Source organism: Limtongia smithiae (assembly GCF_038497785.1).
Source record: "Limtongia smithiae strain NRRL Y-17922 unplaced genomic scaffold V1518scaffold_6, whole genome shotgun sequence".
Classification (NCBI taxonomy): Eukaryota; Fungi; Ascomycota; class Lipomycetes; order Lipomycetales; family Lipomycetaceae; genus Limtongia; species Limtongia smithiae.
In genome coordinates, this window is record NW_027117627.1 from 804,100 (window position 1) to 818,209 (window position 14,110).

The 14,110-nt window shown below is 55.5% G+C and overlaps 5 protein-coding genes across 5 annotated transcripts; 2 read left to right on the plus strand and 3 right to left on the minus strand.

Moving 5' to 3' along the window:
* Positions 1–6: 6 nt before the first annotated feature.
* On the minus strand, positions 7–1,990 carry V1518DRAFT_405796 (uncharacterized protein; the record flags this gene model as incomplete). The annotated part of the gene is made up of 2 exons (XM_066901933.1): positions 7–1,473; positions 1,520–1,990. The coding sequence occupies 2 exons, from the start codon at positions 1,988–1,990 to the stop codon at positions 7–9; spliced, it is 1,938 nt and encodes a 645-aa protein (XP_066759625.1).
* Positions 1,991–2,284: 294 nt separating this feature from the next.
* V1518DRAFT_417452 (anticodon-binding protein) lies at positions 2,285–3,283 on the plus strand. The gene has a single exon (XM_066904307.1). The coding sequence runs from the start codon at positions 2,317–2,319 to the stop codon at positions 3,259–3,261; it is 945 nt and encodes a 314-aa protein (XP_066759626.1). The 5' UTR covers positions 2,285–2,316; the 3' UTR covers positions 3,262–3,283.
* A 290-nt stretch (positions 3,284–3,573) lies between these two features.
* On the plus strand, positions 3,574–4,402 carry V1518DRAFT_417453 (uncharacterized protein). The gene has a single exon (XM_066904308.1). The coding sequence runs from the start codon at positions 3,612–3,614 to the stop codon at positions 4,314–4,316; it is 705 nt and encodes a 234-aa protein (XP_066759627.1). The 5' UTR covers positions 3,574–3,611; the 3' UTR covers positions 4,317–4,402.
* On the minus strand, positions 4,320–9,979 carry V1518DRAFT_417454 (uncharacterized protein). Its single transcript, XM_066904309.1, has 4 exons — positions 9,744–9,979; positions 9,372–9,609; positions 8,972–9,314; positions 4,320–8,919 (listed from the first exon to the last, which is right to left on the minus strand). The coding sequence occupies exons 2-4, from the start codon at positions 9,491–9,493 to the stop codon at positions 4,405–4,407; spliced, it is 4,980 nt and encodes a 1,659-aa protein (XP_066759628.1). The 5' UTR covers positions 9,494–9,609; positions 9,744–9,979; the 3' UTR covers positions 4,320–4,404.
* Positions 9,980–11,325: 1,346 nt separating this feature from the next.
* Positions 11,326–11,616, minus strand: V1518DRAFT_427674 (uncharacterized protein; the record flags this gene model as incomplete). Its single annotated transcript, XM_066906051.1, has 2 exons — positions 11,326–11,488; positions 11,549–11,616. 2 exons carry the CDS (start codon positions 11,614–11,616, stop codon positions 11,326–11,328), a joined length of 231 nt encoding a protein of 76 aa, XP_066759629.1.
* Between the last annotated feature and the right edge of the window lie 2,494 nt (positions 11,617–14,110).

The following is a 14,110-nucleotide window of genomic DNA, read 5'->3' on the forward strand; positions in this document are numbered from 1 at the left end:
GTACATCTACTCCGCCGCGGAGTCGAACGGCGTCAGCGCCGCCGTGCCCTCCTCCCAGGTGATGCCGTCGCCGGACACCATGGTTTTGACGGCCTCGATAACTGCATCCACCGCACCGCGCACCTGCTTCATCGAGTCGCGCTCGCGCAGTGTGATTGTGCCGTCCTCGATGGATTGAAAATCCAATGTCACGCCGAACGGCGTGCCGAGCTCGTCGTTGCGCGCATAGCGCCGGCCGATAGTCGCCGATGAATCGTCGATCTTGTTGGAGATGCCCTGACGTCGGAGCGCGGCGGACACCGCACGCAGCAGCGGCTCGAACTTAGGGTCGTTCGACAACGGTACCAGTAGCACCTTTGTCGGTGCCACGACCGGCGGAAACGCAAGCACCGCGCGTGCATCTGAGTTTTCCCGCACATAGAAGTTGTGCTCCAGCAGCGAGTAGAGAATACGACCGATGCCGAATGAAGGCTCGATCACGTTGGGAGTGAACTCGCGAATGAAATCGTTGCGCGTCTTCTTCGTGACCGAAATCAGATCCTGACCGATCTCTACCGTGTCCTCCATCTCTGGCACCGCGACCGTGATCGAGAGCTTCGATTCGAGCTCCGCAGAGAGCATCTCTAGCTCGTCCTGTGTGCGCGTCATCAGGAACTCCTCAATCTTCTTGCCGTCCCGCTTAAACCGCGGCCCAAACTTCTTCTTGTCGAGCTCAACCTCGTACTGCTCCGTCACGATCGGCTCAGTCAACGCCTGGCGCACGACCAACTTCTCACCGGTGCGCTTGGAGTGAACCGTCAAGTCGTACGCGGACCGATCGGCACAGCCGACGCACTCAATCCAGCCATACGAAGTCAACAGCTCCAGATCCCAGCAGTCAGCGGCGTAATGTGCCATCTCGTTGGACATGTGCTGGCGAAAACGCATCTTGGTGCGGTCGACACCAATCTTGAGCGCAAACAGGTAAATGCGCGCGAGGAAATATCCGAGCGTCTCGTTATCGACGATGCCAGCGGACACCGCGCTGCCAATGGTCTCCTCAACTATATTGGTGCGGCCCTCCTGCTGCACTGTCTTGGGCAGAAACCGCAGCACGATGTCTTTGACTTCGCCAAAACGCGCGTGGCGCTTGTCCTGGGGGTCTACAAAGTGCTCGATCTCGGCCATCAGGAACTCGCGCACGCGCAGCAGACCCGACCGCGGCGAAATCTCGTTACGGAACGATTTGCCAATTGACGCGGACGCGAACGGCATCTTGGTGTTGTTACACTCTAGCAGCTTGTTGAAATTCAGGAACTGGCCCTGGGCGGTCTCTGGCCGCAGGTAGCCCTTGAGGTTGCCAGAGGGGCCGATTGCGGTCTCGAACATGAGGTTGAACTCGAGCGGGTCGGTCAGCGGTCCGCCGGTACCGGGATTGACGATGGTGTACTTCTTCATAAGCTTGCCGAGCTCGGGGCCTGAGTAGCCGTCGATCTGCATTGTCAGTATAGAGCACAGACGCAAATAAAAAGATCCGCACCTTGGCAAGAACCATCTCGTACTCGGCGACGACTTCGTCGTCGAGCTTGATGGCCTTGATCTCCTTGACTTTCTTCTTGCGCTTCTTCTCCTCGCCACTGTCGGGCGCGGTGACGACGCCGCGGGCCTCCTTGTCGCCCTTGAGTCTGCTTTCAAGCACCTCCTCGACCAGATGATCCGCACGGAAAATCTCACCAGTTGCAGGATCACGGCACATCCAGTCCGCGAACTTGTCCACATGACCAGAGGTCTTGAGCACATCGTAGGGCGTGAGCATGGTGGTGTCGACCTCCAGCATATCTTCCTCGAGCACAAAGTGCTTACGCCAGATGTCGACAATGTTTGCCTGCAATGAACATCCAGGTGGGCCGTAGTCATAGAGGCCAGATACGCCGCCATAGAGATCAAAGGCAGGCGCGTAGAAGAAGCGGCGCTTGAGCACGGACTCGAGCGTCTCGCGATCGAAGGACATTTTTGCGGGAGCAGGGGGAAGTGTGCGGAAGTAGACTGTAGCTGCGGTGGTGACTTGGCGGCGCAGAGAAGGCAGACCAAGGCGCATTCACACGGCAGCGCGTGCGCAATGCAGGAGGAAACGGAGGGGGGGGTTTTGGAGGAGTGAAGAAAATCTCGGGAAGTTGCTTATAGCAAAGGAGTCATTATGCTTAACGTGGGTAGTATGTCACAGAGAGAAGCTTAATAATTAGGTCTATAAATCTGATCTCGATCCCCATGACTAAGTCTATTTTTTCTTTACTAACCTCGCGAAGCGCTTCGTCTCACAACATTTCAACAACCATAATGCCTGCCCGCCACAAGAAGATTAAGAAGAAGACGCAGCGCCCCAGCGGCCGACCGCCGCTGGCGAAGGAAGCCATCCGCGGCGTGAAAAACAAAATGAAGCGGGAAAACTTGCTCAAGGCCGCGCGTGACTCCGACAACATCGCCGCGCACCGTGCGCGGGCAGAGCGCTCGCGCATGGAGGCCGCGGACCCCGCGCTGAAGGCGGAGCGGCTTGCGAAGAACGTGCCTACGACTATTGAGAGCATGCGCGTGTACGACGAGACGCTCGGCGCGGAGATTGAGGGCGGCGACGAGGACGAGTTCGCAGGGTACTTCAGCGACAAGATACCGCCAAAGGTGCTCATCACGACAAGCCCCCACGCGCGGCACGAGGCGCACGAGCTGGCGGAACATCTTGTTGGTGTTGTGCCCAATGCCGAATTCGTCAAGCGCGGCACAAAGTTCTCCGTCAAGGAGATATCTCAGTTCTGCATCAACCGCGCGTACACCGACCTCATCGTGATCTCGGAGGACAAAAAGACCGTCAATGGACTGACCATCGTTCATCTTCCAGAGGGCCCGACCATGTTTTTCTCCCTCTCTTCTTTGCGCATGCCGAAACAGATCTCTGGTCACGGCCGCGCGACTCAACACGTACCCGAACTCATCCTCAACAACTTCTCTACCCGTCTCGGCGCCACCGTCGGCCGTCTTTTCCAGTCACTCTTCCCGCAAACCCCCGAGTTTGTCGGTCGTCAGGTGGTCACTCTGCATAACCAGCGCGACTTTATCTTCTTCCGGCGGCACCGGTACATCTTCAAGGAAACCGAGCGCGTGGGCCTACAAGAGCTTGGCCCACAGTTTACGCTCAAGCTACGGCGCCTGCAGCGCGGGATCGCGCAGGAGATGGAGTGGGAGCACCGATCCAACATGGACAAGGAGAAGCATAAGTTTTATCTGTAGTAATGGACCTATTTCTCTGCCAGCTGTGTGTTGTAACTCGTGAAGATATTCTTCGACTTTTGGGACCATCGGGCTAGGGTTGTACTAATCTACTCATCCGCAGCCTAAAGTCACGCGTTGCCGCTATCCTCGCCGTGGAATACACCAAACACATTCTTTTCTATCCTCATATACCATAGGATCCAACTAAATATTTTATTACATAGAAAGCAAGCGAAGAAGAGCAGCCGGTGCCGCGCCAAATGAACGCGTAATAGCGACGCAGCACGAAACTCCCAAGGGCGTACGCTGCTGAACTTCCACGTAAATCTACTCCGCTTCAAACATCACCACCTCCACAGCCTCCCAAAATGCAAGACATTCACTCCCCCTCCGTCTCATCTGACACCTCTTCACAACTAATCACATCTCACATCGCGCATGCCTCGCATGTATCTGCCGACACTCACCGCGCGAGTGTCGTGTCGCTCACAAACCGTCGCGCGGCGCTCGAGTCGGAACTCGATGCGCTCGCCGACATACTCGCCACCCACGGAGCAACAATGGACACACCCCTCGTCTCGCGAGATGGATATCCTCGGGCAGATATTGATGTCGCGCAGGTGCGCTTTACGCGGACGCGCATCATCATGCTTCGCAATGATTTGAAGACCATCAGCTCGCAGATCGAGGAGGCTCTGTTCGCGTTCCACGCCGCCAATAGTGCAGTGACCGCCACTGCCTCGAAGTCTTCTCCGCCCACCACCCCACCAATTGCCATCCCGACAGTTCCCTTTGCCGTCGTCGACACCGTGGCCGACAACTCACCAGCCTCCCTTGCCGGCCTGCTGCCAGGCGACCGTATCCTCTCCTTTGCAGACATCCACGCTGGTAACCATGATCGTCTCGCCGCCCTTGCCCGCACCGTGCAAAAGTCCGAGAATATCGAGCTCCACATTCTCCTCCTTCGCCATTTCGACAACACGTCTGCCCGCGCCGAGATCCACGCCACCCTCACTCCCCGTCGCGGTTGGGGCGGCCAAGGACTGCTCGGCTGCCGCGTACTGCCACTATGAAGGCACATGTACAAACAAAAATTGCATCTCTAACTACTACATATATCTCTGTATAATATAACTAGTCGTACTCGTCTTCTTCTCACTCCTACATGCCAGTCATGCCCTGCGTCAGCAGCAGCCGCCCGCCACCGAGGATCGGCCCCATCACAGTCGCAGCCGGCGCCGCCTCCGCCGCTTTCTTCTTCTGCTCCTCCACATACGCCTCCAGCGCCTTCACCTTGTTCGACATCTCCCGCTTTTTGTTGATCGTGTACGGCATCGTGTAGTCCTCCAGCCCATGCCGCCACGACAGCTCTGCGATCTTGTCCTCCTGCACAATCTCGTAGCACATGTACAGCATCCCCGCGTAGCACTCTTTGTTGCCGACCTCCACAAAGTACTGCATCAGCTCCTCCGCAACTTCGCTCTTCCCGCTCACCGCAGCGGTCTCGATCGCGTCTTTGAACAGCTTGTCGCTCTTCGATAGCTCAATCGACTGATTCCACCGTTTGTTGTTCCGGTATATGCGCGCGGCAATCTGCCGGAAGAATATCAGGTCGTGGCTCTCCAACCGCTTCGCCAGATCCAACGGATCGAAGTTGTCAAAGTTATCAACAGAGTCCCGCAACGTTTTGTAGTCCTCCTCCTCGATCAGCAAGTCATGGTACGCATTGTTCACCGCAGCATTGTTCTGCTGCTGCACCGCAGCAAGGAACGGCTTGATCAGCGGCAAATTGTCTGACTTCTGGAACATTCGCACAACGCGAGTCACGTCAATTCGCGGCGTCAGTGCAGTCAAAATGTCCGTCAGCAACTGCGGCTGCTCGGCAAGGTAGAAGTTCACCGCCCTGTAGTAGATCTCCAAGTTTGCGACCTTCACGATGATCTCCTTAAATGCACTGTGCTCAAACGCGTCCGCAGCATGCTCCATGATCGCAAGCGCCGCATTGTCCCACTCGTCATAGTGGCAGTACAAAAATACAAGTTCCGGCCACAGGTGCGCATCCTCGCACGCCCGGATCGCCTTCGGAATGTTGATCCGCGACCAGAACAGCTTCAGGTGCTCCATCATCTTCTCCGGATGGTACTTGGAGTACAAAATGGCGAGCTCCGTGAACATTCCCATGTGCGCGCGTTCGAGGCCAAGACCTTGTTCAAGAAGTGCAATAAGCTCATCAAAGTATCCACTCTTCTCATACGTGTTCACTAGGTCCTGCAGTTCCTCTGCGTGTACAATCAAATTTAAGCCGCAAATCTGCGCAAGTCGGAACTCCTTCTTGGCAATGCATGCCTCATTGACCTGCTTCCACACCTTGATGCTGCCAGCCTTGCGTGCAGATTCAACAGCCGCCTGATAGTCGCCAATGTACACAAGTGTAGACGCGAGCTTAGACCAATTCGAGACAGAACGGTAGAGCACCTTCGCAGCGTCGTAGTTGGCCTCTTCAAACAATTTGTCGCCGACAGACTCAACATCCGCAACATTGGGTCCGCCAAGCAACTCCTCGAACTCAGGTAACTTATTCGTCCGCGCGTACGACAGCAAAAGCTGACTGTCGATAGCAGGCTCGCGTATCGTTTTTCGTGCAAGTAACAAAAACTTGATAAGCTCCTCGTCCTTGCCAGCGTGAGACGCGATATCAATAACCTCTGCGTAGTTCGAGGGATCGTTGGCCTTTATGTACGAATCAATAGCATCGCTGACCCGCAGACCATTAAGCTGCGCCTTGCCCAAGTAGCTCCACACTTCAGGAAGGTCAACCTTCTCGGCATACACCTCAGCTCGGTCAAGCGACATAATATGGTCCACAAGTACACCAATCGCTGCAGTATGGCTCTTCTGCTTCTTGTAAACCTCTAAAGCCTCCTCGTACAAGCCATTGTCGATTGCAATTTGCGCAATGTCCGCAGCATCGTAGCTATCGAGTCGCTGAATGTAGTCCATAACCTTGGCTTTGTCCGCCTTGATCGCAGTCAAAATAAGTAAGTTCTGCAGATTCTCGTTGTCGTTGAACGGTGACGGCTCGAGAATAATCTTCTCAAGCAGCTCAAGCAGCTCGCCAGGCAGATCTGCCGCCATAAACGCCTTGACCGCGACGGACACATCCTCAGCGGAAGTAGACTCCGGAACGGCAGTGGAAACTACCTGATCAACCAACTGCCGACGATGGATGTTGGTCTCGTCCAACACCGCTGCCCACAGATCCTCATCCGCCCGCGCGACAAGGTATCTCGCCTGGTGCTTAAACATCGAGTTCTCATTCGTGATCTGTACGAGCTCCATATCGTTCTGGCCCTTTTCGTACGCAATGAACGCCAAGTAGGGGTCGCGCTTCTCGCAGTATTTGCCGACAACAAGGGAGTTGTACAGGTTGTTCTCCCGCAGGAACTTCTCCGGGTTGTTGTTGCTGTCGATGTAGATCTTCGCAAGCGCGTTAAATACCGCAGGATCTTGTGTACCAGTCTGCATAGTTGCCTCCAAAAATGGCAAAATAAGCTTTAGTCTGTTACGTTTCTCGACCTCGTCGACGAGCTCGTCTACCGGAACTTGGCCGAGAACAGACTTTAGCAAGTTCTTGATAATCGTCTCGTCGCAGTCAACGTCAATCAACGCGCCGACAACAGCCGGAGTTCGCGTGGGGTTGACCATCTGCACATAGGTTTCGATCGACTTGAACTGCTGGTTCTGGTACAAGTACAAAATCAACTCGTGGATGTAGTTGAACCGATCACACACGATGATCAACGGGAGCTGATCCTGGAGCTTCGCCTCCTTCAAGAAGTTTCTAACCTTCTCGGGGTTGTACACGTTGTTGTCGCGACAAATACGCTCAACCTCGGTAGTTTGTCCGATCTGGCACGCGGACTGAATGTACTTGAGAACGACATCTGGATCCTGCGTAAGATTCACCGTGCTCTGCAGGTAGTAGTAAAGACCTTCGAATGACTTGAAACTTTCAAACAGCGAGATAATGTTCTGCGCGCCAATCAAATCCGAGTATTTGATACAAATCTGAATCACCACCTGCAGATTCTGCACCATGTTGACTCGCAGCATCTCTTTCAAGCAGTCAATCGACTGATCAACACTGAGCTTGTTGCCAAAATACTGAATCAGCCAGTCAGGGTTGAGCACATTCGTATGCACAATCACGCGCTTAATGTCCGCGATGTCATCGTAGTGCTCCAATGCGCGCTGGAACAATCCGGCCTTCTCACAAAGCGTCGCGATGCGCATCTTATCGTAGTAGCTGAACATGTCGTTACCCAAGATGGCATCTGCGACCTGCGGGGCGCTGAGCAAGTTGATTTCCAAAAGACGAGTCTGCAGCAGACCCTGCTCAGGCACGTTGTTCTTCAAAGCATCAAGCAAAAACGCCGTCGCCTGTTGGATCATGTTCTGCGACAAAAAGATGTCGACAACCTTGCTGATGTCAACAAGTGCGCCGCCCTCATGGTTGGCGAGTTGGTTCGCAAACTCGGCACCTTTCTCAGCGTTGATGCGGATCAGGTTCTGCAGCAGAACGGCAAAGTCCGGGGTATAGCTGACTTTAGTGCAGTAGGCAAGGATCTTCTCAAACTGCCCAGTCTCAGCAAAGCAGGCGACCACTTTGGCGGGAACATTAGCACGGAGGTACACGCTGAGCGCGAGCGTCGGATCGTGCAAATGAACAATGTCGCCAAGTTCCTCGGAACACTCAAGCTTGTTTTCCTTGAGCCACTTCTCCAAGAGAGCTTTCTTGTTCGACTGCAACACAGGACGCGCAAGCTCGATAGATTCGAGACGGTTCAGTGAACCCTTGTCGAGGAGGATACCGAAGTATTGCAAGATCGGTGACGGCTGGCCAGGAACAGCAGGGAGATGCTTGAATTGCTCAATCGTGTCGGTCGTGCGTAAAATTCCCCGCGGCGACATAGCAGCAACACGCGCGGCGTCACCGTACTGACCAGCCGCGATCAGCTGCGAGAACTGCTGCACGTAAAGATCATCGGCACCGCCAAGCCCTGCGCGGGATGACAACGCAATTGCAAGACCGGCGTTCTTCAAGTTATCGCGGATGTAGGCAATGATCGTCTTCTCGTCGATCGCAACAGACAAGACCTGACCCTTGCGGTTAATCGCCATGATGCCAGAGGATGCCTTGTGGATAGTCGACGTGAAGATAAACGCACTGCTGATTCTATTCATGAAGATGCAAGCGCCGGAGTCAAGGTCGTACAGATGGATGAAGCCGTGCTTGGTGAGCAAGTATAGCACGCCGAATCTCTCTGATACCTGGAGAGCGACAGGAAAATCGTTCGGCGCCTCAGGTGGCCAGTACAAATCGACGGCCTTCTTGACGTACTTTGGTCCAGCCGCCTGGGGGTCTATCTCAATGATATGCAGTCTGCCACCGGTGGCAGTACGCGTGGCAAACGCGAAAAGTTTCGAGTCAACAGTTGCACCCTCAAGACGAAGACGCGCAAATGTGGCAACATGTCCTTCGATGGGCTGCGACTGCTTACGGTCCGTAGAGTAGAGCTGCATGTGGCCCGCAACGCGACCGTCCTCGGCCATGATACCGATCAACACGGACCACTTCGCATCTGGATCGACGTGATAGTTGATGATTTGGGAGCCCTATGCGACGTTAGAACTGTTGGGATGAACAAGACCGGGGGTGGGGATGTACAGTAAGTGAAGCATGGCGGTCGGCGATCTTCACCGGGGCCGGCTGGGGAGAATCAACAATATCCCAGTGATAGATGGAGGTATCGGTGATCAGCGCAATCGATGTGTCGGAGTACCAGGTCCAGAATGTGACATCCTCGTCCATGGTGAACGACTTGATCTTCTGCTTGACGTCGAGGTTGAAGATCTGGATGGTCCTGCCCTGTGCGCGCAGAGCAAGAATATTCTGTACAGGGTTCATGATGGCCGAATCCGCCGTGATGTTACGCTTCACGATGCTGTTGGCATTGTACAGGTCGATGATTGCGACCTGGGCGGCGCCGGTCTCGGTGGTTTCGCGGACACTGCGAGATCATTAGCATTGGTCAACTGGTCACGGACATCACAAGACGGGACCGCACCAAATATAATGATCACTTTCGAGAGTGCAGGAGTTGAAGCCGATGGCATCCTGGGAAATCCCGGAGCTCAGGAGATTGAGATGCTCCTGGAACTGGATCGGCAGCGCCTGCGACTGTGCCATGGCGGATAAGAGAACACGGCAGCGGGCGGCACTTCGCAGTTAGGAATCAGGACCGAGAACAGGGATCCGGCAACTGATCAATCAATCAAACAAACGGTCAATCGAGCAAGCTGGATCTGGAATATAGGAAGTTAGAATCCGCCGAGAAGAGGCACGAGCGACGCGCACTGCCTGAGCAGCCAGACTGCGCAGCCAGTGGCCGCACCGCGGTCTTCCAGTGCTGGGCCTGTGCGGGCGTGATCAGACTCACCAATGAGGCAGAGAGGAGATGCGATTCCAGTGGAAACGGCACCGTAAACGCAGGAACTGCAAAAGGAAGGACGGCTTGGCAGCGGCAGAGGAAGCGGCAGGCTCTAGAGCTGGGCGGTATGTGAGGGATCGGGAAGTCGTGGTCACGGTGCGCACTCGCCGTTGGCGCACTTGTGCCGCCCTACAGAGCCAAAGCAAAGCGCCCCTGTTCCCACCAGGCACCGCCTTCGTTCAACTTCCGAGTTCATGGACTTCTGTGTCTGTTGCAGGTACATGTAGGAGCGAGTATGGCAGGAAAGGGCAGCGCGAGACCTGTATGAGACACCGCCGCAACAAGCTCACTACGGACCCGAAATAGGTATACACGTCGCTGTTTTTGTTGCTGCGGACTATGGAGCAACAGGTGCAGCTCATATGAACAGTCTTTGTTGGTTTAAAGGTTATACACGCGTACTCGTGTTGAGTGCTACTGATGCGACACGTTTTGACCGAGAAGTGGACAAACTCCAGTGGATCGCGTGCTCGCGCGCGTAGACTGCGACCGTTACTCCAGTCCTACCGTCCGCCATCGCGTGCTCGTCATGTAGCCACGATTGTCATTTGCTGGGTTATTCTCTTCATTCGCTAAATAAACACCTCCAGTGATATCAGGCCAACGACAAATTCATTAGTGCTTACAGAAGTACCGACCGCTAAATTCACTCCGGTAGAATTCAGAAACCTGTCATAATTGCGCAGTGTCAACGCAACAGCAACCTTCAGAATGACAAGACCACGACACTGCGACGATATTCACGGAGGTCGCGCAACAAAGAAAGCGGTACTCAGCCGACGACGATGACGTGTCCAGTACGGAACACTAAAGCATCTCGGTAGCCTGCCTATGAGACAACTACAGCATTCTTCAGAAGTGCAGCCTTTCAGAAGCGGAGGCCAGCAAGGCTCCGTCGTCCAGCGACCACCAACGCAGGAGGCTTCAGCTCAAGTCCCGAGGCTATCCGGTTGTACTTACTGCAAATCCGGCACAAACATGAAAACAAACTCATCACACCAGTCGCTTATTTCGCGGACGTCACTAAAGCGCGGTAGGTGTGTGCGCGACCACGGCGAGACTACGCGAGAGATCAATTTGGCCGTATGTCAACAGTACCCCAAAGCCGCACCTGCGGGCCGCGTAATCATTCTATAAAACCCGCACCAACTTTCCATTATATAGACCATATACAATAGACAGTGGCAAAACATCTACAATGGAAATTGCAGAGCACCCCCCACTGCCAAAAAAAACTTACATCAAGCATTAGCAATGAGAAGCAAATAGAAAACCAACTACTACACTAAATTTAAATAAAAAAGAATTGTTTAAAGAAATTTAACCATTAGTGTACAATATATTAATTAAGTCTTCGCATCTGTATCAGGCTGTGGGGACCGTCCGTAAAAGCACGCGGGCATCTTGGCCCAGTGCCGCAAATAACGCCGTCCTTATTCAACTCGAAGCGCGAGCACGCGCAAACACGCGTCGCAAAAGCGAGTCGCTGACACATCCCTAAACCACGTTCATCCTGTGCGCAGAGACACGCTTACAGGACGAGAGCAATACCACCAGCGACAACGGCGCCAAGAATGCCGGCACCAACGACGTTGCTGGAAGCACCGGAGGCCTCAGACGCAGTAGGCGAAGCAGAGGTAGTGGCGGAGGTGTTGCTGGAGGTAGAGTTGGAGGAGCTCGTGGTAGTGGCGTTGCTGAAAAAAGGGGTTAGCTTAAGAGTAGGGTGAAAACAAGTCACTCAAGTCAAAACATACGAACTGCCGTGGGCAGCAGAGACACCAGCGGCAAGCGCGAGAGCGGCAATGATGAACTTGAACTGCATTGTGAAGTGTGTGAAGGTTTGCGGAGAGCTGACGGCAAGAAGCGAGGCAACGAGTGACGAAAAAATTCGATGAGGAGAAAGAAAAGGACGGCCGTCGGTGGGGGGCGGGATATATATACGCAGCGGCGGCGAAACCTTGGGCAAGAAAGACGAGGAAAAAAAAATCGACGGACGGCTGCGGACGGTTCCGCCACCGTACCCGTTTCCCGTCGCACACACACTAAACGCGCGTCGGGCAAGGCGCGCATGACGTACCCTAGTATTTTTAGAAACCTGCGCGGCGCCCTAGCCTCTAGTGCACTGCGGGTGGCGCCAGAACCTTCTCTCGCGCCGCAAGGATGCCGTCACCCGTGGCGCAGCACTGCAACGGCCGTCACCTCGCCGAGGCCAAATGCGTACACTGCGCCACCTTAGGTGCGGGTAACGCGCACTCCGCACACGCAGGTGCCCGGATCTTGCACCGATACGGCCTAGCGCGTTGCGCCATCCGCGGCGGGCGCTAGCCAATTTGCCGGAAGGGGCAATAATAGCCAAGCTAGCGCAAGATCTGCACGAGACAGTGGCTATCTGTAATTTTGTGCGCCACACGTCCGAAGGCTGTGCCCTCCGTCCCGCGGGGCAGTGTAGTGGCGTGGGCGGAAGACGCAACTTGCTGCGGGAGTCGCAGACCACTCGGCTAGTCCAGCGGCGGATTTATTTTAGGTAGTGCTGGGGGGGGGGTGGGGGAGGACGGAGCAAAGCCAAGCCGGGGGAGGGGGGACACGACGCTGACCGAGTACAGAAAGAGCCGCATGTCGGACGGGGTCGAAGTAGGAAGCAGGGAAACAGAGACGTGCCGGGCAAAGAACAAGGGGGCGCGAATCGCGCGACTATTACTAACACTGAGCAAAGTCTGGAAGACTCCAGCAGCGAGGGGTCCGTTGCTATCGCTGATTGTCCGCGAAGCGGCGATGCCCAAGCGAAATAAAGGTTTTGAATGTGCACCGTCTGTGTCGGAGGCCAAGCGGCTAAGAGGAGGAGACTGCCCCGAGAGGGCAGCTTTCACTGCTGCCGTCCTCAGCAAATCAGCAGCGTGCGCGGTGGATCGGGTAAGCAGTCGTGTGCGTACTGCGCTGCTATCGCTCTAGCTAGCTCGGTCAGACCCCCCGAAGGCGCTGGCCTAGCAGAGACTAGCACCGAGGTGCCGCAGTCCACGATGCTGCACGCTGGTTGTGGGACGCGGAAAATAAACACTGGCCATATAACACGCCGCGCCTCTGTCGCCGCCCCGTCACCCGGCCCCGCCGCAAGCCCTTGCGTCGTGCGCGCCGCAGCTTCTCTTATCGCCATATCAGTCGCGTTCTCCGTCCGGCCTCCCCGGCTCGCTAGGAGCAGCAATGCTATCGCGCTTTCGCAGGCGCGGTCGCCTTCACAGCGACGACCGCCTATTAGCGGACCAGTGTTGTCCCTCCCAGTCAGCCGCGAGCTACGGCGGCGGCAAGGGGTCGTGGTGGTGCGGCGACCGATATAAGCTATATGAGCAGCATGCATGCCAAGACATCCACAAGTCTTCGCCACCCCGCTTTCTGACCTGACCAGACTAGCACAGCTTCTGCACTCGTGTGTGGTGGTTTTCCGCGAGGAGGCGGATCATTTTGAAGCTCCTGTTGTAGTTTTCGCCCACGCTCCCCTCGCATGGAGCGGCTGTGTGCGCCGCCGGTAGAGGCAGACGGGCGGAATCTCGACGCCGACTTTAGTCGTCACTGAACGAGGCAGGGAACGGGGCAGGGAAGACACGCTGGGTGCATGCATGATAAAATAATTTTCCATGTGGGTGCTGTCGAAGGGCATTACCAGCACGCGGGTGACTTGTTAATTCCGATCCAGATCAGGTTAGGGCTGGCGCGGTGCCCGTGTCCCCAACGCGTTTGCACGCGTCTCGACGCGTCGCCTTCACACGTCTGCTCCGCACGCGACGCGTCGCGCACGCGTGGCTCACATCGCGTCCTCTCCGCGGAATGTGCCAAAATCGCCCCCTGCGGAGAAGCTTCATTCCGCGGTCCGAGTCCTCCCGCTAAGTTCGCTAAACGACTTCCATGCCGCTATATTACATTCGTCGCCGTTTCCAGATCGCAATTCCCGCAAACGCCCTTCGTCGTCGCGTGTCATAGCCGGGGACCGCGGGCCAGAGATGGAATCTGCATTGCTCGGCACGAAGCGCGATCTGGCGATGTGTTTCCAGTTTGGCAGACTGGCATGTGCAGGCACGCGCCCACACAGCGGTCCTCGTCCACCACTTCGATTCTCTGGAGTCCAATCTCACCCTCCGCGCCATATATTCGCAGCGAATGTATGTAATTCGCCATCGCATCCTCAGGAACAAGTGCCCGTGGCGGGTGATCGCCTCTGCACACGCAATGTGAAACGGCACCCGTCTCGCGCGCCCGCACGCGACCTGGGAGGCTGAGCACAGCTGAAACGAATGACGCCCCGCAGATCCGGTGGCAACTGTGTA

What these genes read in the sequence shown, in the direction of transcription:
- V1518DRAFT_417452 (XM_066904307.1), top strand. Translation starts at nt 2,317, where the DNA reads ATGCCTGCCCGCCACAAGAAGATTAAGAAGAAGACGCAGCGCCCCAGC.
- V1518DRAFT_417453 (XM_066904308.1), top strand. Translation starts at nt 3,612, where the DNA reads ATGCAAGACATTCACTCCCCCTCCGTCTCATCTGACACCTCTTCACAA.
- V1518DRAFT_417454 (XM_066904309.1), bottom strand. Translation starts at nt 9,493, where the DNA reads ATGGCACAGTCGCAGGCGCTGCCGATCCAGTTCCAGGAGCATCTCAAT. An exon ending in GAAAGTGATCATTATATTTG is followed by an intron (nt 9,315 to 9,371) that starts GTGCGGTCCCGT and finishes ATGATCTCGCAG; the next exon opens with TGTCCGCGAAACCACCGAGA. An exon ending in ACCGCCATGCTTCACTTACT is followed by an intron (nt 8,920 to 8,971) that starts GTACATCCCCAC and finishes AACGTCGCATAG; the next exon opens with GGCTCCCAAATCATCAACTA.